General features: G+C 34.6%; 2 protein-coding genes across 3 annotated transcripts in view; one reads left to right on the top strand and one right to left on the bottom strand.

Moving 5' to 3' along the window:
• LOC127708699 (D-beta-hydroxybutyrate dehydrogenase, mitochondrial-like) overlaps nt 1–18,819 on the top strand; it is a 71,917-nt gene extending 53,098 nt beyond the window's left edge. The window contains exons 1-6 of one of the 2 annotated variants that reach the window (XM_052213817.1): nt 6,733–7,031; nt 8,938–9,144; nt 12,357–12,509; nt 14,280–14,473; nt 15,921–16,160; nt 18,528–18,819. In XM_052213817.1, coding sequence (XP_052069777.1) covers nt 6,821–7,031; nt 8,938–9,144; nt 12,357–12,509; nt 14,280–14,473; nt 15,921–16,160; nt 18,528–18,611 — 1,089 coding nt within the window. In that variant the 5' untranslated portion in view covers nt 6,733–6,820 and the 3' untranslated portion in view covers nt 18,612–18,819. Of the gene's footprint in view, nt 1–6,732; nt 7,032–8,937; nt 9,145–12,356; nt 12,510–14,279; nt 14,474–15,920; nt 16,161–18,527 lie in introns of those variants that run through there. The other variant, XM_052213816.1, reaches the window with a different exon arrangement.
• LOC127708718 (uncharacterized) lies at nt 805–4,970 on the bottom strand. Its single transcript, XM_052213838.1, has 3 exons — nt 4,774–4,970; nt 2,091–2,475; nt 805–1,561 (listed from the first exon to the last, which is right to left on the bottom strand). Exons 1-3 carry the CDS (start codon nt 4,906–4,908, stop codon nt 1,233–1,235), a joined length of 849 nt encoding a protein of 282 aa, XP_052069798.1. The 5' UTR covers nt 4,909–4,970; the 3' UTR covers nt 805–1,232.
• Nucleotides 18,820–23,939: the final 5,120 nt, after the last annotated feature.

The following is a 23,939-nucleotide window of genomic DNA, read 5'->3' as shown; positions in this document are numbered from 1 at the left end:
AAAAAGCAAAAGTGTCGGACAAAAAGCAAAATTATCGGACAAAAAGCAAAACGGACAAAAAGCAATGGACAAAAAGCAAAAGTGTCGGACAAAAAGCAAAATTATCGGACAAAAAGCAAAAGCGGACAAAAAGCAAATTGCGGACAAAAAGCACCGTATCACGCGCCGTCTTTATTTCGCGATTTACCAACTGAATCTTAATTCGCGTCGTTTTGAATTCGCGATTTGAAGGAGTCCTGTACACATTTTGGTGAATGATTTTACGGTATAGTTTTACATCTATTGTAAAGCAAGTGTTGAAAATCGACCAAACACTTTTTTGTCTAAACAAGGTGAACAGTTTTCGTCGGTTCATTAGTGTACGCGTAGATTTCAGGTTATGACTTTTGTCATTGCTTAGGCACTTTGGAAAGGAATGTGTCAGTGGCATATGTCATCTCTGAGACACACAGAAAATGAATGCATCAGTGTTATATGCCATCGTTTAGACATTCAAAAAAAGGAAGTAATCAATGACATATGAGATAGCTAAGGCACTTAGATAAGGGTTGGATCAGTGGTATATGTCATCGCTTAGGCACTTGGAAAAAGGGTTAGATCAGTAATACACGTTGTGTATATGACAGAGCTTAGAAAAAAATATATCAAAGGTATAGAACATCGCTAAGCCAATTTGAAACGGAATTTAGCAGTGGCATTTGACATGGATTAGGCACTTTGAAAAGAAATATATCAGTGTCATATGACCTCGCGAGGGCACCTATTATGCATATATTCTAGACATAATTAAAATTAAAAATTAAATCGAGTTATTAAAGTAGATTTATTTGTCTTTCATTTTGAGAAAACAGATGTTTCAGTAGATAGTTCATTTAACATCAGAGACATGATCGAAGTATTTAATGTACAAATAGTTTTAAAACAAAATTTAGGGAATCTGCTGAAACAAAAACTAAGCGAAATCATGCAAAAACTTAACACAACTAAAAATCTAAAACAAATAAATACCAAAAGAGATATCTTGGGACAACTTTGAATTTCTGATCGCCAAAAACATAATAAAGGGAGAAGAAGATCATAACTTGGTAAATATTTTTTTGTATTGTATTTGTTTAGTCTGTGAATCGGTTTCCTATAGGAGATATAGTTCTAAGATATGTGATTAAAGGAAAACAGAAATTGATATGCTATAAACTGATTATTGTTATGTTGTCTCCTGTCATAAGTCAATTCTACATGCAAGCACAGTGTGATTTTGGACAAAATGTCGATTTGGAGCACATGTTCTGACAGAAAAGAACGACATCTTGTTGACTGGTATCTTTTGCTGTACATTGTTTGCCGTTCATTGGAGTGGGTGCCATCGTGCCTGGGCATCCACCAGCTCCATCACCAACATCATTCGCGGTAGTGGCTTTGGTTGTGGCAGCTGGTCGGGCGGTCGTTGCAGGTTGTCCATTACTAACAATTTCTATGTCAGCACAGTTGACGAAACATTCCTGTTTTACTGCACATCCCTTACATCCTATACCAGTAACAGGATCTCTACCCCAATTATTTCCTGAAAAGATAGCTAACCAATTTAAAATCACATATTTAACATAACACTCGTTACTCAGTTAAACAGCACTCAAACTTTCTAACTTTTTTCATTTAGTCATACATGTACGATTGATTTCAGTGACGAAGTTTAATTTGTATATTTCATAAAAAGACCAAAGGTTAAAAAGACTAAAAATTAAATAACAGTGCGATACAATATTTTCGACGTCTACCTCACTTCGAGATCGAAGATAGCTAGAGATATCATTGGGTACAGCAATATTATTGACGAAGTTTTGGTTCCCGTCCATGCATCAAATATTTGCCGATGGACGGTAAGCAAACAACAAAATTAATTAAAATGTGAATACAAATGGTGAACGATAGCAATAGTGTGTTAACAGTTATTTTGACAGACATGATGTGTGATATCCATGATCTATTTGTTACTAATCACACATGTTATCAAGGATAACTGTTATTTTGACAGACATGTGTGATATCCATAATCACACATGTCATCGAGGTTAACTGTTATTTGTAAATACCTCCTTTCCAATACCATCTAAGAACACATTGTGTACAGTGCACATCGTCTGGTAGATGTAGTTGGAGAGTTTTTAGAGTCACATGACCAGGGAGGTCCCATTCTAATCCAGTGAACCCATTGTCTGGATCTGTGATGGTTAGTGGATGTTCTGACAGACATTCCTCTGTTATTTTCTTTGAGAAGTCGTTGTTTACACATAAACTAAAGTTAAAGAATCCAAGATGGTTGGCAGTGATTTTGATTGTGACATCGATAGTCTGACCTTGAGTATAAGTTGCCGTGACAGCACCAGTAGCAAATTTACCACCAGCCATGTTATTTTCAACTCCACCATAAGCATCGCCACAGACACCACATACACCTCCACTGGAGTCCCATTGGTGCTAAATAAACAAGTTTAACGTTAATTTTTTCTGTGGATGATCTATCACCACATTTTGACTATATCAAGTTAACAATGAAATATGATTTATTTGTATCAAGTGTAACAAAGTGTAACAAAAATGGCAGACCTGTTAAGCCTGATGTTACGTATACGTGGATCGGAAAATGCAGGATATCAGGTATAGGGGACCAATAGAGCTATGCTTAAAATCAGAACTTCCTGTTCTGGACGATAATTTCCAAAAAGTATTAAGGACGATGTATATGAGGGTTTATGGGTTTATAGGCAATGCTAACGGCTAAAGAAATTGCATATTTACCAAATGATGATGGAATTGATCAACCAGTAACCGATATACACATACTTGAAAACTGCTCAAAGGTAGGAAATTTAAGTAATTTTTGACATTAACGTATTAGTATGTATTAAGATGCGTCAGGTGACACATTTTAAGATTTTAGGCATCGAGTTTTTACATGCAAGGATGAATGCGCTGTAAACTGCGTTCCGGTTTTTCAAGGATTATGCCCACGTATTCATGAATAAGCAAAGAACCGCAACTTGATTATTTTTTTTCTTTCTTAAGCATTTGGCTTAAGCCTCAACGAAACACGTGTCATTCTAGATGAAAACAGCTTTTTTTAACTATATAGTGAACATTGTATAATAAGGACTAAAATAAACATTATCAAGTGCAGTACAAAAATAAACCAAAACAAAATCTATTTTCATTTGGAAAATAAACGATGATACTGATTGCCATACTAGCTTGTCTAACAACTTTAACAATAATTCAAGGTATCAAAGCCTTCTATGAAATTTGCTTCGTATATCAATACAGATTGTCGTTATATGACAATGGCTACAGAATCGTATTAGGAAAATAGCAAAATTAAAATTGTCATCAAATTATTGTTCAGAGTCAAAATTTTGAAATTTAAATCTTGAAATTTCGACTTTTAACACAACATTTTAACATTTCAAATATTCATATTTAGACTTTAAATAACTCGATATTTTTACGTTTAGAATATCACTGAAAGTTCTCCTTTAAATTAAAAATGTCTCTTATTGAATACAGAAAAATCCAAGAAATTGTTTGGTGTTAAGGGGGAAAAGGCACTCTGAAATTGATGCAATCTTATGATAAATGTGTTAACCCATCAAATAGGTAAAAGTCTTCCGGGAATATTTAAAAGCCCAGGAGACGACTACTGTTCCCAAACAAAATTGAAAATTAAAAAAGCAATTTTTTAACGGATGAAAAGATATAAATGTTAGTTTACGTGACCTTTTTAATTCTCTCAAAGTAGTTTCTTCGGTAAATCTAATTCGCAGAATGATGTTGAGGAATTTCTTTCGAATATTGAAAAATAAAAAGGAAATGGTTGGTAGATAACTACCAGAAACCAGTAGCCTCGCAAAGCTAGTGATATCAGGAACATATATATACTGTTCCCAGGTGATATCGATTAGGGACTTCACGAATTCTTAAATTTTGGCAATGATGCACTCGTTGATTCATAGAATTTTATAATCATTAAACAAACCTTGAAACTATATCTTGGAAAAGGGCATCATCAAACCCGTATGCAAAGCTGGATATTTGTCTTCAGTATTCATACTTATAGATGGATAAAACTTAATTCTAGAAAGTGTATTCCTACATATTAAAAGAATCTGTAATTACCTTCTTAGAAGAAGGATATATTTAAGGCGAGGTCCTAGAAGACTTAAGGTAAAAAAAAAATAATGGCAGAACAGAAGACCAGTTTTGTACACATCAGGGTATATGTTCCATTCGTAAGGCTACACGAATGTTTCCTGCTTAAATAAACCTATCAAAAGCTTTTGAAAGTCTGTCAAGATAGACTTTTCCATTGCTTGTTGAAAAAACGGCATCGGTGCAAGGTTAGTGATGAAAACAGTCCAAATCACTGTAAAGTAATGCATCAAATAAAGCATTGCAGAGGAAAAGTGAAACAGGTTTCTTTGATCAAAAGTTTGACCTAAGACAATGCATGATTTGTATATTGTCTCCGGCTCTTTTCACTCTCCTTATGAATGACCTCGTCAGTATGCTTGAAACTATCCCCACAGCTATGGTAAACTGTTTACTATTTGCCGACAGCGTAAGTATGAAGAGGCACTGTTTTGTCGGTTGAATATAGCAAATTTTACATAAAATTTACCAAAAACAAATACAGTGTAAAGATAGATAATTCTATTATGAATAGTGTTTTACCCATGCATATGGGGATTTCTTTTTCGCATAACGACTAAATGAAAAACTCACCGAAATCCCTCCACAGTTCATTCCTTGGGGTGTGGTGTGTCCCGCGGCATAAGCCCTGTAAGGAGGGTCCATTAGAAAACCATGTCCATGTATGGACACAACCTTTACAACCAGCAACAAAAATACAGCTTTCATCTCGGTTAAAAAAAAAGACTGAACTAAACTTTAATAAAAATTTGCAATTTCATGCTATCCTGGTGATAATGTTCCCAATTTTGTGGGTGTTTTGCGTGTTTTGTATAGAACTATTACAGTGTTTTATTATTTTATCAAAAAGAAATACAATATATCCTTTGTTGGGCAAAAAAACGTTTAATCATAAACTATTTAATATATATAAACTTGTAATTTTATATTTAAACAAGTTTAACACTTTTAACTATCGGTCACGAATTATGGTTCAGCTGATTTCACCCTTGAAACATGAGAAACTATGAAAGCGTGAGACTGAACAATGTTTGAAAAATCGTGATTATAAACAATCCAACTTCGAACTACTAAATTTAAATAGCTGCATAACACCGTCAATAAAAACTTTTGTGAAATATCTTATGCATTTGGCGAAACTTAAAACACCTGATATAAAATCGGATTGAAACACTCCAGGCAGGGTTTTTTCAGGGATGCAGTGATCGATAAAATTAAGTCCAGTGGGATTCTGGTTTCTGATGTCAACTGTTTATCACTTGAACTTCCAAAATGAAATCTTCAATGTTTGAAAAGTTCTTAAACAAGAGTTATTGACTTTATGTATAGTAGAAAATGTAATAAAAAGGAAATGATAATGAAACAATATATAATTTTGAGTTACACAAACTAAAACCGGGACACACTAAGGTGCAACCCAGGGGTTGATTTGGATATAGAAATATGGTCATCCTTTGGTGATCCTCCGATTGGTAGTAAACCCTTGCCAAAGTTGGGCGTCCGTTCAGTTGTGCGGAATGATACAATGTATTTTGTTGTGTGTCTTTCTGTGGTGTGATGTTGCACTATTGTTTCGGGTTGGGGTGAAGGTTGGCGCCTGTTGAAACATTTGGGCCCGCTGCGTTTGTTTGCGCCTGTCCTGGGTCGGGGCCCGTTGTTCTGTGGTTGTCGTTTGTTGATGTAGTTCATTGGTGTTTCTCGTTTTTTTTATATAGACTGGACCGTTGGTTTTCCTGCTTGAAGGTTTTGCGCTAGTCATTTTTGGGGCCTTCTGTGGCTTGCTGTTCGGTGTGGGCCTGTGCTCCGTGTTGGGGAACGTGCTTTGACCTATAATGGTTTTCTTTTGCAGGTTAAAATTGTGGCTTGGATGGAGAGTTGTCTCATTGGCACTTATACCACATCTTCTTATATCTATTTGCAGCCACGTCCGGTCAGAATGGGGACGTTAAATCCGATGCCTCATGTTGAAAGAGTGCCACGCTCTTCCACACCAAAAAACCTTGCAACAAAATTTTATGTATACGTATTTGCTTATTTGTAACAACAATTTGAAGAAATAAAAACAATCAAGCATCATTTAAGGTGATTCGATTGTTGCTTAAACGTTCTTCACCGTATAAGATGTGTGCACTGGTTAAAATTCAATGGACCCGCTTCTCTAAATGCTTCATGCATTTATAAAACAATATATTCGATAAAAAATTGTAAATAGTTCGTCTGTTTATTTCTCATTCTACATAAGAAATATATGACAGATACAGTACAAATGGTATTTCAGAATCCGCACTTTGTATACACTTTTGACACTCAATATCTGAACAACAACAATGGATAATTTAAACTGCTTGGATAAGTGGACCGTAACAGATGAAATACAGGTGTTTTTTTTTATTTTATTATCTTCGTCAGGCTGGAAAAAAGGAATCTTAAATCCAAAAAAGTTTTTCTTTTATAAAACACACAATGCACACAACTTTTCATAAATAACACACACTTAGCCCTCAACAACTGTGTATTGTACTTATCAGCAATCCATTTTCGTTTCCTTAACTTTGATGACTTATCAATGTTTTAATCACACACATACTAGCACCCTATATACACAACAATCTAACAAAACATGGCCGCATTGCCAATAGGTTTGACATATTGGGATGTAGGACGGTTGGTGGCAATTGTATGCCTGCCGCTGTTACTTTCGTGTTGTTACGTGACCACTGTTCTCGTCTGTCTGTCTGTTATTTATGTTGCATTCTTCTTGTACAGGAAATCTACAATAAAACGGATACCTATATCTGGCCAAGGAGTCCTGATTACTGGATGTGATACCGGTAAGTAACGTCGTTAAATTTGATCGTTTTCATTTTGTGTACATCCTTCAATATAAAAATAAGTAGATGTGGTATGATTGCCAATGAGACAACTATCCACCAATGTTAAAATGAAGTGGATGTTAGCAATTATAGGCAATCGTACAGCCTTCAGCCTACATTTAATTAGTAGGCCAGCTAGGGTTGAGTGGAGTGGTGGAGTGTTGGAGTGGAGTCATGGAGTGAAAACATGGAGTAAGAAATGGAGTGATTGATTGGTGTTTAACGCCACTTTCAACACTATTGTGCTATTTCGTGGCGGTCAGTTTTTATTGGTGGAGGAAGCCGGAGTGCCCGGAGAGAACCACCGACGTTCGGTAGGAAAACTGACAATCCTAGTCAATTAAGATTGGAGTCGAGTGCACTGTGACCTGCCCCGTGCGGGATTCGAACTCACAACCTCAGTGTTGACTGGCTAGTGATACAGTAGTTGGACTACTTAGACCACTCGGCCACCGAGGCCCCCGGAAATGGAAAGAAGTTGAGTTGTTGGGTCAATAGTTTTAAAATTAAACCAATTTATAAGATATGTTTTTTTTTTTATAGCTTTGAAAATCATAGAAAGAATCTGGATGTTTGGTCTCACCAACGTCCAACTGCATTCGTGTACATTGTACCAATATAATTCACCTTGGATGTGTCATAGGTATGATTTAAGGTTATATCTCCAAACATGCAGTCTAGGTCGCACACACATTTAAAGATGTCCTGAAATGTGTAAGATGCACCATGACACTCCATGACTCCACTCCAACACTCCAAAACTCCACCACTCCACTCCACTCCAACACTCCACTCCACTCCACTCAACGTTTAAGTACATGGCTTTAAGTGGTAGACAACTGTCAACAACAACAAAAAAAACAAACAAAATAATTACGAACGCTTAAATATTTATAAGGTAGCTCTCATTAACTATCAAATTTAAAGGCATAATTGTAAATTCGATTTGTGCCTTTTCGGGTAATATGTAGGTGCACTCGATTGTCAGTTATGGTGCTGTCCAACAAATGATTATTACCACGGAATAACTGATTTTTTCTTCGAGATTTCAGATTTATTTTATAAGGCGTTCTAAAAAATGGTTAAAAAATATGCAAATCACTGGTACAGGTATGTTTGAATTTTTCTAAACAAAGTGTCACTAATAACAAAAGCAAAATAATCTATTATGACTATTTTACAAGGTTACCCCCCCCTTTCTTTACTAACGCCATGGAGATGAAGCGAGTAATCACAAGGTAAAGCATCAACTATGTCTAGTATATACGTTTTAAATGAAGATTACTCCAGAAATATATCTATGTGAAAAGGCTTACTTTTAATGTTCTAATGAGAATTGAATCCTGTTAAACAACTTATAACATTAAAGTCTATATAAAACTTAACGGGACATTAGCCACGAGATATACAAAAATAATTTTACTTTGTTTCTATCATTAATGAAAGTGAAATATATAGTGAAATAATAATTAGTTTTTAGCGTCCAGTTTGGTTCAATTTTGTCAAATTTAGTCAAATTTGGAGAAATCATACTCTTTTGATACATTTGGCGACTAACTGAAAAAACCCACTGCGAAGACGATGTTGCATTCAGCAGTGTTAACGCATTGTTACCTAGCCCTACGTGCCAAGCCCTCCTTTTACACAAGTTTATGCTTCGACCATTCATCTTTTTAAGGGGAAGGGCATGTTTTATTTTAATCATTTGTTTTATTCTTTATTTCTTGAACGAAATAATTTGTTTTACAAGGGAAGAGTAAAAAATAATGTTTTTTTTTCTAATAAAAATTGTTGGACGTGTTAGCGTGTTTAGAGCCAAATTATTATTTATAAGCTATATTTGATTGTTTGTTATGTTCTCCAGGATTTGGACACGAATTTGCCAAAAGATTAGACAGCTTGGGATTTACAGTTTTTGCTGGTTGTTTGTCAGAACAAAGTGATGGAGCTAAGAACCTCAAAGCAAGTAAAACAGGGCGACTGCACGTCCTTGGTCTCAATATAACAAAGGATGACGAGGTGCTTAAAGCTGTCACATACGTAACTAAAGTCCACGAAAAATCCGGATGTGGTAGGTCCATAATGTGTTTTGTAATGTTTTGTAATACTCCCAAATGTATGCGGGGTGCAGGGTGGATGCGTATGAGATTGTAAGTTCATAAGATTGCTTTTCGTTTGCTGTTCTTCATCGTAACATTTTTCCAATTCATTTTGACATTCTTGCATAAGATGGCTTTCCTCGAACCGTTATTTCTTTAGTCTTTAGCAAATCATTATCTTATCGGTTTTATTTCTTATTAATATTTGTGTTGATAGATAGAGATAAAATACTAGGAACTAAGTTCCAAAAGAGAAGAAAAGATAATTCTTCAAATTATTACATGGATCAGTCAATTTTACATTTAGATTATGGTATTTTTAAGAAATGGTTGATGGCGTAATTCGTTAAACTGTTTTTCAAATAGCATTGTAATTATAGCTTTAACCCTTGGAGTTTATAGATAGCATCTTTATTATCGAATACATATGTTATTTTGATGTTTAAAGTACTTTGTCAAATTTTCTGATCGACTTAAAAATACAATGTAAGTCTTTCAAGAGCCCCATGTGAGCTTATGCCATCCCTTGGTGTCCGTTGTCGTCCGTCGTCTGTCGTCGTCGTCGTTTGTCGTCGTCGTAAAATATTTCAAGAATCTTCTATTAAACTAATGGCCCAAATACCTTCAAACTTTAACTGAATGTTCCTTAGTGTATCTAGTTTATAAATATATATCCGAAGTTTTGATCCATCAACAAACATGGCCGCCATGGCTAAAAATAGAACATATGGGACAAAAGCAGTTTTTGGCTTATATCTCAAAAACTACAGCAGTGAGAGCAAAAGTGAAATGAGTTAAAGTGATAAATGGGTCATGATCTATCTGTTATGAAATTTTCAGACGAGTTCGACAACCCATTGTTGGGTTACTGTTGGAAATATTTTATTTTTATTAAATTTTACTGTTTTTGGTTATTTTCTTTAATATTATAATAAATGTTCAGCTAAGTAAGATCTACAAATAAGTCAACATGATCAAAATAGTCAATTGACCCCTTGAGGAGTTATTGCCCTTAAAACGTTTATTTTTTTAAACATTATTTTGTTAAAAGTCCAATTATTTTTTCAAAAATCTTCTTCTCTGAAACTACTATGCCAAATACTTAAAAACTTTAATTGAATGTTCCTTAGGGTATCTAGTTTATAGATTGTATTCGGGGATTCGATCCATTTAAAAACATGGCGGCAGTTTCTAAAAATAGAACATAGGGGTCAAATGAAGTTATTGGCTTTCATCTCAAAAACTAAAGCAGTAAGAGCAAAACTGACATAGGTGAAAGTGTTAAACAGGTTTAGATCTACCTGTCAAGTAGTCTTCAGACCAATAGGACAACTTATTGTTGGGTTACTGTCCAGAAATAGTTAATTTTCAGGAAATTCTACAGTTTTGGGTTATGTATTATCTTTAATATTATTATAGAAAGAGAGAAAGTGTAAATGACAAAATTGTTCAGCAAAGTAAGATCTACAAAAAAGTTTTATATGACCAGAATTGTCAATTGACCCCTTAAGGAGTCAAATGTCAGAAACTGAAATAACAGCCAGGTGAGCAATATCAGGCTCTAATGAGCCTCTTGTTTTTATTCCCACAAAAAATAATGCGGTAATGCGTTCCTTATGTTGTAAAGCATACCCCAACGAGTTGTTTTTATTTTAGTTTCTCAACATAAGTTAACAGATTTGGGGTTTCAAATAAAAAACGGTCCTTGATGATTTTCACTGAAATAATGCCTCTCCAGTTTGATATTAAACTTTTTACAATTAGAATATCAATTTGTGCTTATAACTACAGTAAAACCTGTATAAACCGGCCGGAGATGGGACTATGAAAAAGGGCCGGATTGGACAGTGAGCCGGTTTATTCAGGTTTCCGTTTTGACCGGAAATTAATGACTTGTGACGTCAGATATTTTTCATGTAAAAGTTCTGTCTGATTGTAAATTGTAAACTGAATACCGTAATACATGTAACTACGCACGATCGTTGTTTTGAGTCTTCGTATTCATTGCCTTTAGAAATTGATTGTTCCCCGAATTCAAAAAAATAATGTTTTAACCTTTTTTACATATCCTCGTATGTCAAATCGACCTCGGTAGCATCAGTCTCCGACTTGTCAGTTTCACTTTTACCTTGAGTTCATTGTTTTCATTTGCATCAGAATCCTCGCGTTGTTTAAATTGTTACACGAGAGTTTCGTTTTACTTCCGTCGTTCATTTCCTACGTTGGTATAGCCGATTAAAAAGCCAGAATTTTATCAAATGAAATTTCATCACGATCTAAACATTGTCGTACAGTGCACGATAACAATGGATTGTCGTCATCCGGGTCTTCTTCATTATCAAGGTTATTGGTTTCGGGGTTCACAACAAGGAACCCAGCATTCGAAAACACGATGTAATTTTTTTACTCCACGATTTTAAAAAATCATCAAAGTTACAACGTAAGTTCTATCGGAGATATATTCGGCGTTTCTTTTAGTTTTTTGCTTGCTCATTGATTATCCTAAAAAAACATCTTGTATAAACAATTATGTTTTGATTGCATATCGATCAATACAGTTATCATTTTAAATTAATTAAACAAACCGGTTTTGACAGGTAATGATTGATGTAATTAAGAATATTGGGACTGCATAATTAGACCGGAATTCGGAATACATGGGTCCGGTTTACAAAGGGTATTTTTACAAAGACTTTGAAGAGAAAAAAATGGGACTTCAATTTTCGGCCGGAATGGACAGGAATCCGGTTTATTCAGGGTCCGGTTTACTCAGGTTTGACTGTATACGTCTTTTATATGTGTATAAAAAGACGGGAATATAGATAAATCGATTGACAAGTATGCATTTCAGTTAACATACAACAAAAAGCAGTGAATGGTTTTTTTCATCTTTTTTTGCCAATATAAAAATTAGAAGATGTGGTATGGCTTCCAATGAGACAACTCTCAACCAGAGATCTTTCCCCCCCCCCCCCCCCCCCCCCCGGCGTAATGATCATGTTATACAGTAAAGATGCGGATCCAGGATTATGTAAAAGGGGCCCAAAACTAGGCACTGTTGGAAGTAAAAAATGAAAAGGTCTATGCATTAACCATATACGTATAGCTCCATAAGTGGAGCAGGCCCCTTGTCCAACCCTACTCAATCCCCCTCTGCATTACTCCTGTAAAAATATATTTGTAGGATTATGGGCGTTGGTAAATAATGCTGGATTAAACGTGCTAGGGGATATAGAGCTGTGTACCATGGAAATGTTTTACAAAATATCCGAGGTGAACATGTATGGAATGGTCAGAGTCACTAAAGCGTTTCTACCATTGATCCGCAAAAGTAAAGGTAACACCACAAATCATTACTATAGCAGTAATTCAGAAATTTGAATTTGAGAGTTTACTATTAACTCATCATAGATACAAGGATTCAAATTTTGTACATAAGACGCGCGTTTCGTCTGCAAAAGACTCATCAGTGACGCTCAAATCACTGGAAAAAAAGAAGAAGAAAAAAAAACGCCAAATGAAATACGAAGTTGAAGAGCATTGAGGACCCAAATTTCGAAAGGTTTTGCCAAATACAGCTAAGCTAGTTTATTCCTGGGGTAGTTTAGTGAACAGTTTAGTGACAATTGTGACCATATCAATGATAATTCATGTCAACACAGAAGTGCTGATACTGGGCTGGTGATATACAATATGACGCTTGCCCCCAAAAAGAAGTTTAAATATGGATAAAGCAACAACACATAATTATACACGAAACAAAATGTGAATTGAGACAATAAGACTTTTATAACTGTTGTCACCGTAGTCTCCAATTGGTCTAGATATATAACCAATATAAGCGAAAGATTTTGGTGTTGAATTTTTTTTACCTATCTAAATGGAGGACAATTTATCAATAGAAAACTCTGTTTTGTATGCATGCAGCAAGATCCATGGATCAAACCTTTATGTTAAATCTCGCTTCTGTCGCTTCATGTCGTGGATATTACTTATCGGGCGTCATCGTTGACGCCGCCGAAAAAACCTATACAGTGTTGAGGATGTACACCTCGGAGGAGCCAAAAATTTCTAGAATTGAACTTTTTTGAATATTTACTTGTGAATGTAGACGATTGAATTAGTATGCGTCTCGGATTGCATGTAGGTTTTTTTGGCACACTCTTACTCAAACTAGGTATCTCCTCTCTTCCGGAACACACGAGTTCACCGCCGGGTTTTGGTGGTGTCTGTGTTGCTCAGTCTCTAGTTTTCTGTGTAGTGTTTTGTTATTTTTGTTATTTTTTTTTCGTTTTTCTTTTTGGCCATGGTTTTGGTTTTTGATTTTGATCTTATGATGCTCCTTTTATATCTTCTCTTCCTTTTTCAAGACGTTTGTGAGGCTCAACGCTTTTAACTTTGAAATATGTTTTGTGGACACGAAATTATTTAAAAGGTCACCACATAACGATTCAGTCCACTTGAAATGATTGCAATACGATCTCAAAACTGAAATATATAAATAATTATAGTAAATTTATGACATACCAAGTTGCTGTGCAAAGGGAGATAACTGACGTTTTCATACGATTTTTACTGTTCACCACGACTTTGTTGATGGAAAATTAAATTCCCTCTCTCTCTCTCTCTGTAGGCCTATGATATCTGGTACGGTTGCTATGCTAGAATTATATCTATTAATCGATGCAATGATTTGTTGTGCAGTTAATTGTATGTTGTATTGTATTAAGAAAGATAGATACATCTCAATATTTACAAGTCGAGAAGATTTCAAAACAAAATCAAACTACTAAGCCTTGTTACACGTTGTTGGGTTCCTTACTCATACCCTGTATTTCATTTCTATCCATTTGCAATTCAAGACTTTTTAGGAAATGATGGCAGATTACGGGCTCCGAAAATTCATTCTGTTAATAATCAACATCAGGCATTCAGTAACTTTAGGCACCGACGAGGGAAAATTCTAAGTCTTAAGACTGTGATATAGTTTCGTAGTATATAGTCCTATAATATAAGACTTCGGAGTCTTATATTATAGGACTACGTAGTATATAGTTAAATTGGGGAAAAAGTTGATGATGATGGTATTCGTTGATATTTGTTGTAGGGCGCATTCTTAACACAACTAGTGTAAAAGGTAGACTCTGCTTGCCAAAAAATGCTGCCTATGGTATAACTAAATTTGGTGGGGAAGCATTTTCAGACGTTCTACGCTTAGAAATGCTAAAGTTTGGAGTACGGGTAATCGTTATAGAACCTGGGAATTATGGTGGAGCCACAGGAATGTTAAACGAACAATCTGTAAGTGTAAACTTTATTATTTATCGAGTATCATTTTCTTATAATTACTCTTCGGTTCTGTCACACTCAGTCATAAATAAGCGAAGTATAAAAGGATGTAGGCAAAGAGGAGTAAAATTGGACTAGGAAAAGCAAAGTGAAAAGAGGGACGAGAAATTGTGAAAGCAAATGTTTTCAACAAAATAAGATCTACAATAAGTCAACTTAACCGAAATTCTCAATTTACCGATTACAGGAGTTATTGGTATCGAAAGATGGTTTTAATCCAGTGTTTTTTCTCTCATTACTTGCAGAAATCATTATCGAGAAAGAGAATTGTAAAAATCAAAGATGTTCAGCACAACAAGATCTACAAATAAGACAACATGGCTGAAATTGTCAACTATAACTAAATTTAGGAGTTATTACCCTTGAAAGATGATTTTTTTTCTATTTGTGCTGTTTTTTGCACAAACTACCATAGATAGAGAGAAACAGTAAAAAAGAAAAACTGTTGAGCACAATAAGCTGGATCACTAAATCAGTCATCATTGTCGAAACTGACAGCAGACTCCTTATAGATTTTATTTCCTCTGAAAGATGATTTTTTATCCCTTTTTGTTGCATTTTTGTCAAAAACTATTGGAGTAAGAGAGAAACTTTTAAAGCAAAATAAGATCTTCAAATAAGTCAACATGACCAAATGGTCACACTGTAATAGGATTTATTACCTTCAAACTGATAGCAATAAAAGAAAAAGAAATAACAAATTAAAAACAACGAAGGGGGGCCATGTTGAAAAAAAAACAATAAAAGGGAGATAACTTCAAAAGGAGATGATGAAATCCTTAACAGGGTCATCTGGTAATACTTCATGATGAGATCTATCGATGGTTCATATTTGGTCTTGATAACTCTAATAGAAACGAGGGGAGGGCAGGTCAAAAAAAAAAAGAAAAAAAAAAAAAAAAAAAAAAAAAAAAAAAAAAAAAAAAAAACATTCGAAAAACAATAAGGTCTTTCCTAACGGAGTGGAAAGACCTTAAATAACATATGCTTTTTAAAACAAATGAGAGATTCAGGGTTTGATTGTTTTTATTTATACATTTGAATTAGCGTTCTGGCTTATTGAGTTATTACTTAAATAAGTGTTCAGCACCGTGAAAATCTTTTTTTAATAACATAACATATCTTACCAATTTGAATGAAACTTGGCTTGAATCGTCTTAAGGACAGACATCCCCTTTCAAAATTACGTCTTATGACCATTTTTCAAGTCCAGTGGCCAAATTTGTTATCGTCTTGATTGTGCGTGACATATTTGCTACTGGCCGTTAACAAGCAACAATTAGTCAATCAATCAACCAACATCGCTGCCATCACTATTCGTTGATTCATCATTGTGGGTAAAGTGAGAAAATGTTGCTTTGAAGGCCAAATTAAGGTTGTTTTTATTTGATTATTACAGCTAAAAGCTATTAAAAGAGATTTCAACGCCATGGCAGAAAAAGTTTCTGCAGAGGTACAAGAAGTTTACAATGCTAAACAATATTTGGAAGATTTATACAAGGCCGTATGTGGTAGTAGTAATAGTACTTATCCTGGACTGAAACCAGTTGTTGACGCTATGGAGGATGCTGTTGTCAGCACTCACCCTAAATATAGATATCTTATTGATGGAAGCAACTCCTTCTATGATGTATATTGCGTATGTATATATATATTTTTTTAAATTTTACCATACACCTAGTAATTCCGTGGTGTCGTTTGTTGCTGTGTAGCATATTTGTTTTTCGTTCATTATTTTGTACATAAAAATTAGGCCGTTAGTTTTCTCGTTTGAATTATTCTACATTTGTCATTTCGGGGACTTTTATAGCTGACTATGCGGTATGGGCTTTGCTCATTGTTGAAGGCCGTATGGTGACCTAGAGTTGTTAATTTCTGTGTCATTTGGTTTCTTCTGGAGAGATGTCTCATTGGCAATCATACCAAATCTTCTTTTTATATGACAGACTAAAGATCTTTCTAGTGTGACTGTGACGTTGCTTTATGAAATCTACTCCACAGTACAGCCACCGATATTAGAGTATAGGTATGCATGATTTTATATCAGCAGATGAATGAAAAAAAAGAAGAGGCGGATGCTAAAAAACTGTCCACAAAACACTACATACAAAAATTAAAGAGTGTGCAATACGAGCCAAACCAAAAACCGGGGGAAAAAGGGGGTGATCTTAAGTGCTCCAGAGGGTAAGCATATTCTGCTCCATATTTGGCATCCGTTGTGGTTGCTTTCAGTAACTTCTATCATTTATTTCTGGAGAAAAAAAAAAGAAAAAGGGTAATTGGGTTATCAAAAGGCAAGTTTAACACTAACACATATCCATTTAACTGACAGAGTCAGGAACTTAGTCGGGCGTTGCTTTAGTTGTTTGTTTACCTTAAAAAATGATTTGGTGCTGATTGTCGATCTTTGATAGTTTGTTAACTTTTGAACATTTTTTTGTGGTTTCTGTTCGATAAATAGCCTGGTATAATGTGGAAAAATTGTTGAAGACCGTATGGCGTAATTTACCACTATTTGCCTTGATTGTTTGTGTTGTTGGGTTGTTTTAGCATTGACGTATACCCATAATCTTCTTATATTTCTATACAACCAATGTTTTGCCACACTGTGATCAAACTGCAACAAACAACCCACCTGCAGAGAACTGTAACTTTTTTCTTCTGTTTTTTTTACTTAATATATCAGTAAAATATGTTGAATGCTTCAATTTGTTCTGTATTATTTTGTATATGTTGATAAAACTAAATTATAATTCGTGCCGATCTGATGAGTCAAGATTTTCATGCAATTTTTTACAAGTTTATTTTAGAAATATGATATGGTTGTACACCAGTGTTCAATGTTAGGGGAGGGTCGAACCAGTCTGTAATCTTGGTCGTCGTTAGTTGCTGTCCGTCATAAATCAGGCTGCTGGTTTTTTCGTTTAAATAGTTTCACATTTTGTCATGTTGTTGCCTTTTTTTGTCGACTATACGGTATTGGTTTTGCTCTTTGTTGAAGCCATACGGTGACCTTTAATTGCTCAAATACGCGTCATTTGGACTCTGGTCGATAGTTGTCTCATTGGCAATCATATCTAATCGTCTCTTAATAATCAGTGAAGTAAAATTGAGAATGGAAATGGGGAATGTGTCAAAGAGACAACAACCCGACCAAAAGGCAGAAAACAGCCGAAGGCCTCCAATGGGTCTTCAACACAGCGACATAATCCAGCACCCGGAGGCGGGCTTCAGCTTGCCCCTAGACAAAATGGGGGCTATCAGGCTAAACAAGATTTAATAGAACAAATTGATTTACTTACTGCTAGTGGACGTTGATATATTTTTCTTTAAATTATCAAGATTTTTTCTAATTATACAAAGGAAATACTCCAAGAAACTTACTCTAACTGAATAACAAAATATTATCGACAATAATTATCCTTTTCTCGATTTAGATATTTCAGTTTCACGAGGGATACTCTTTTCTTAAATTTACGACAAAAGAAACAATTGTTCTTTCCCTATTGTTAATTTTCGCTCTGTCTTTTAAGAAGTGATGTTGTTGATTTCAGAATGAACGAAATCTGTGTATATCTGAGCAAAAAAGCTAGATATGAAGCAAACTGTAGAGATGGGTTAATTCCACAGAGAGAGAGAGAGTTTTTGCATAACTTGCTGTATGCAGATATAAAAGAAAACATATAAGGACACTTATCTAATTAAGATTACCCTGGTCTACATTACATACTTTGACTAGGGTTACCAAGTTGGTGTGTCCGACTTCATCTTTCAGATATTATCATGACTTCTAAACATAATACTTGTTGTATGGATAGATCTACATTATCGTAACTGTCTCATGCCAATTGTATGCAATCCTGGTATTCATTTTATGCTTCGCTGACCCTGAACATACATTACTTCTTGGTTGTTTTTTTTTTTTATTAAACTGCAAAATTGTAATAGGATATTTGAGCACAATGGGGAATGGACAACGTAACTATCTTTTTTTTTTATTTTTCAGACATTTGCACGATTAACACCATACTTACCTGAATCTTGGATGGACTATTTGGTTGATAGAACATTTGCCAGCGGAAAACAGTAGAGCGTCAGAACGTCAAAAAACTCACCATAGGACCTTGCAATACCAAGTGGACACATTTTGTCTTTTAGAACAGTTTATGTTGAGAATGTAGCACGTATAAAATATACATGTGTGTGTAAAATGTTCACAAAAAATGAATCTACAAGATAATTATACTCAGTTACACTTCTTGTTTCATAGCTTTCATACAAATAAAAGTTACGAACGATTCCAAGACCCGTGTTTACCATAGCCGGGTCTATAATATCAAGGTTTATATATATCTCTGTCCGTTGGAAGTAAACGATGAAGAGAAATTACCAGAAATATCAGACTCAAAAGAGGTTCATGGCGAATAATATTTTGAATGTGAATTTTATCATTGCTCAATTGATCACAGCATATTTACGAGAAGCGTATTTTTAAACTCAATCTTTTAAAAAGCAAACTATTTAAGCAGATAACCCGACATTCCCACTCCTCCATCGGGATCCAATAGTCGGCCTGGAGAATTTCGGATGGCCATATTTTGATTTTTTATACCCTGAGTCACCGCTGCGGATAGCTGTAGTGTACACAATGCATTTTTTTCAAACGAAAAACAATCCTTAATTGATTTAAATGGTTGTTCTCGGTTACCAAATGTGAATCTTCAGCAGCCTAACATTGGCTAACAAAAATCTGACAGAATTACGAAAAACGATATTGTACACAAAAAAAACTTATATATATATATACGCCTAAAATGTGTACAAAACATCACCAATATTAAAAAAGGGAACAGTAAATATAAGTATCAATTAATATTTCGGATAACAGCTAGACCAAGCAGTGTTGTGGTCTATGATGGTTATAGTCAGTCGGTTGAGATCTTCCTTAGTGTGGCCAGGGGATCTCAAATGTCGACGGAGAGGAAGGTCCGGCTTACATTTACAGTCACTAAGATGGTTGTTCATACGTTTGTGAAATGGCTATTCTGACTCACCAACATATTGTTTACCACATTTAAACTATCGAAGATACACATTATGTGTAGTCTTGCAAGTAACACTGCGACATATGGTGTATTTCGTAATAGTGTGGTGACTGTTAAAAAAGTTTGGTTATTCAGTAGTTGCTTAGAAGACGGACATCGTTTGTTCCCACAACCCTAACAAAAGCCCGCTGACGAAGAGCCTTGTCTAAAGAATAAATCAGCTCTCACCAGCGAGTCTTTTAGGCTTTTCAATTTTTACGGATAAGGTGTGATAATTTATCAAATTTAGGATAGTCAGCACAAACGAGACTCTTTTGTTGACCTTTTGTTCTTTATATTGTAAAAGTTTATCTCAGCTGATGTTGTTAGCACGAGAGATAACTTTTTCAATACATTTTCTTTTGTAGCCCCGATTTTTAGGTGACCGCAAAGCACTTGTAATCGCTTTTTTCATTGTATCATTGGTGGAGAAAATCCGCTTTATTCTGATGGCCTTACTGTAGGGGATGCTCGTGGTGCAGTGTTTTGGATGTCAACTCTGGAGAGAAAGATATTGATGTTTGTCTGTGGGTTTGCAATACAGATCTTTAAAAATTAATCCATCCTTCGCTTGTGTAACAGTGTCAAGAAATATGATCTTAGAGGCAGATATTTTATAAGTGAATTTTATTGACGGATGGGCGTCGTTGGTGTGTTGAATGAACGCATTAAGTTCTTTTTCAGTATTATCCAATTTTATGTCAATATTGTCGATGAATCGGAACCAAGAGAGAAGTTGATGAAGAGAAGTATTAATAATTTGCGGTTTCTAATTTGCCCATAAACATTGGCATATGACTGGACCATCTTTGTTCCCAGTGGCCATAGCTGTTCCATTAAACTAGAGATGGTGTTCACCATTGAATGTGAAGTTATTGTATTTCAATACCAAAGTTAGAAACTGGACTAAACATTCAGTTGGTGGGTGTAAGGTGCTGCGAGAGTCCCAGGCTTCAATACCATCTTAATGTGGGATGTTAGTAAAAGAGAAGTAACGTCAAGCGAGACAAGGATAGTTTCTTATTTGAGAGGGTTCAATGGTTCCATTTTCTTAAGAGAGTGTGTTGTATCTTGTATGTAGAATGGTATATTTTCCACGTAAGGTCTTGAATAAAAGTCAATAAATTCTGATAGTTTCTCTGCAGGCCGGTCATTGGCTGAAACTATTGGTCTACCTGGATTATTGACTTTGTGTATTTTGGGCAGAAGATAGAAACGTCCCGACTTTGATTTTTCTTTTTTAGGTATTCAAATGTGTCTTCGTCTATACGACCCTGTTCACACATGATTTTCAATTATATGGTGACTGTTTTGTTGAATTTAGGAGTTGGGTCAGAGTCTTATTTCTTATAATTTTTTTCTTCAGAAAGTTGACGTTCTGCCTCTTGAATATAATCACATCTGTCAATGACGACAGCATCGTTGCCTTTATCTGCTGGTTTAATTATTATGTCGTCTCTGTTTTAAACAACTCTACAGCTTCATTTTCATCAGCCGACAATCTAATTAAAATATAGTTCTCTGATTTCGTATGAAACCAGAGAACTAATATACGAAATCAGAGAACTATATTTTAATTAGATTGATCAGCCGATAAATTGTTGAATATTAGGGTGTAGTTGTATAATTCAAAATGTATAAAATTCAAGATTTATTCAAATTAAACAACGAAATGTACAATAAGCTGCAAAAATATGTTTAAAGGAAATGTACAGTAAGCTGCATTAATTTCTTATCGGCATCCGAATTCACCTGGGTGGCTGCACACGCCTGAAGAAGTTAGTTTGTCTAGCGAAATATTGCGTGAATAGATAAAAGAAAACCAACTATTAGTATAAAACTCATTAGGTGTTAAAGTTACATTCTTAGGCATTTGATTGATTGATTGATTGGTGGTTGCTTAAAATCCAGTGGCAAATATTGCATGCATGTTAAGGGTGAGAACAAATTAGCAATAAATACAAAAGGTAGGTCCTGTAATAAAAGCCGTCCGGGACGAAGGTCGGGGAAATTTAGACTGCCACTGGAAAATGAGGACATACTGGCTAGAGACAGACATTGCTTTGCAACATGCCAACTACGGACTCCTCAAAGAGTGTTTGCAAGGGTTCTTAACGTGGCACTCTCTTTACACGAGGCATCAGATTTGACGTCTGTTATAACAGTCTCATACAAAGTTGGCGGACAGATTTCGAGTCTGGTAGTAATTACAAATACTTTAAACATGTTTTATTGTCAAACCTAGAAAATGACAATGAACAAGGCACAAGTTTTTAACTTACGAAGTCTTCTCTAGTACCTAATAATTATTACATTATATAATACACCTAGTAATTTTGGCACTGAAATATAAAATATTTGAAAAGAAAAATAAGACATGCACAACAAAGCACAACACATGCTTGATGTAAGGGAATTTTCTGTCGTCAGAGGGAACATCTTATAAAGAGTAGATTTAGACAAATCGCTTATTTCTAAGCACTGTAACTTGTTTTAAAGCTTTTTAACTATAGTGTTAATATGCTTTGTTAATTTACTGTCATAGCTTAGCCTTTGGTCTCGATCCGTTATATCTGTATATCTCCAAACGAGAAGCACAGACCATCTGGAATTCTTCTATTGCTTAAGTACATCATTTCTGTATTATCTGGGTTTAACTTGACGAGCCATTTATTTGCCAAGTTTGCATTATTTTGTAGATCAATAGTAACCATGTTTTGTAGACTTATATTATTAAAAGACCTCTGTCACGGACGTTTGATTCGCAACCAATCTGCAAAGTCCAAGATGTCATCCATAATGTCATTAAAATAAGTAGATCAAGATAAGAAGAGGACCGAAGATAAATCCTTAAAGGAAGTTGTATTTTGTATTGTAACTAGTTGTTGTCTTTCCGATGCATAGATTTGTGTGCATGGGAGGCGATTACCCTGGATTCCGTTATTTTCAAGTTTTAATGAAAGATCATCTCTCAACGGAAGCCATTATCACCCATTTAACTCTTTTCTGAATTGGTTTTATAGAAAGGGGACTTAATTTAGCATTACTATGTATTAGTTTGACAATATAATACCAAGTTCTTATTAGATTCATAATAATGTTGCTTATTAGGTGTAATAATATTACCTATAGTTATTTAATACGACATAATTTTTATTTAAAGTATTTGTAAATAAAGAAAACTATTCGTAATTTGTCGGATTAGCATTCCCATTGAAAGCAATAATTAAAATACAGATTATACCAACTTAACACGGTCCACACGAAACATTTTAAGGTTCAAACGGCATTCTGTGATATGGTATACTGCATGAAAACAACTTTAATTTGCTTTAAAAGTTTGGTAATTGAACAACTAAAACACAATTACATTTTGATCGAGATTATGCAGGGTCTAATTTTTATGAAATTTTCACTATGAATGCTTTTTTTATGGCTATTGTGAAATATTTTACTGGGAAATCATTATTTGAATATAAAAAATAAAATGTGTTTCCTACACATGCTATATTATTTGACCAGAAATTCCAATTTGTCTTTAAACAGATATTTCTTTGGAATAGTTAAAATAAATATTTCAAAACAATTCCGAGAAACTGCAAACATTTCTGAATTTAATGGTAAAAATTTCATCGGACAAGAAATAAAAAAAAATATATTTGTTTTGTGATTCGAAAGTAATGTTCTAGGTGTTAAACACTTTTGACCTCTGACTATACATTGTGTTGCCTGATTTTCGTCTCAGGATCACTTTTCTCTCACATCTACCTTGATTTTTTGTTTCCAATGAGGCGAACATTGACTCGATTTGTACGTTCAATAGACTGTTAGGATAGTCATCTTTTTTCAAACAAAATTGACTTTTCAATATAAACTTCTTCACATCAGTAGTATATAGATTTTCATGAAACAGCTGATAAAGCATATAGCAGTCAATATTGCATATATATAGATTCGATTTGTCATCAGATCGTTTATATGGTCACTTGGAACGTATATAAAATGGTCAAAACATTATCTTTTATATTTCTTTCATGGTTGAAATCTGAAATCCGTCGGTATAATCCTATTAATTTCATGACAAACGTCTTGTCTATAATTTCTGACTTTATTTACTTTATTTACTTTTTAGTCATTTTTCGACACGATTTAAATTTTAATTGTACATGTGACTATTAATCTAGTGTGTATAGTATATTTTGAAAGTTTTGATGAATGAATTACGGTACACCTAATTTCATGCACCGCTGAATCTACACAATACCAAGATATATCAGCCAATGAATAGCCACGGCTAGACTGGGTAGATCAATTTCTATAAAAAGAACATTTAT

Source organism: Mytilus californianus, unplaced genomic scaffold (genome assembly GCF_021869535.1).
Source record: "Mytilus californianus isolate M0D057914Y unplaced genomic scaffold, xbMytCali1.0.p SCAF_7, whole genome shotgun sequence".
Classification (NCBI taxonomy): Eukaryota; Metazoa; Mollusca; class Bivalvia; order Mytilida; family Mytilidae; genus Mytilus; species Mytilus californianus.
Note: the sequence above shows the minus strand (reverse complement) of the source record. Positions and strands in the feature narration are given on the sequence as shown.

Coding starts and splice junctions, on each gene's coding strand:
- LOC127708718 (XM_052213838.1), bottom strand. CDS start 4,908: ATGAAAGCTGTATTTTTGTTGCTGGTTGTAAAGGTTGTGTCCATACAT. Junction 2,476..4,773: donor TGAACTGTGGAGGGATTTCG/GTGAGTTTTTCA, acceptor TTGTTTATTTAG/CACCAATGGGACTCCAGTGG. Junction 1,562..2,090: donor TAGATGGTATTGGAAAGGAG/GTATTTACAAAT, acceptor CTATCTTTTCAG/GAAATAATTGGGGTAGAGAT.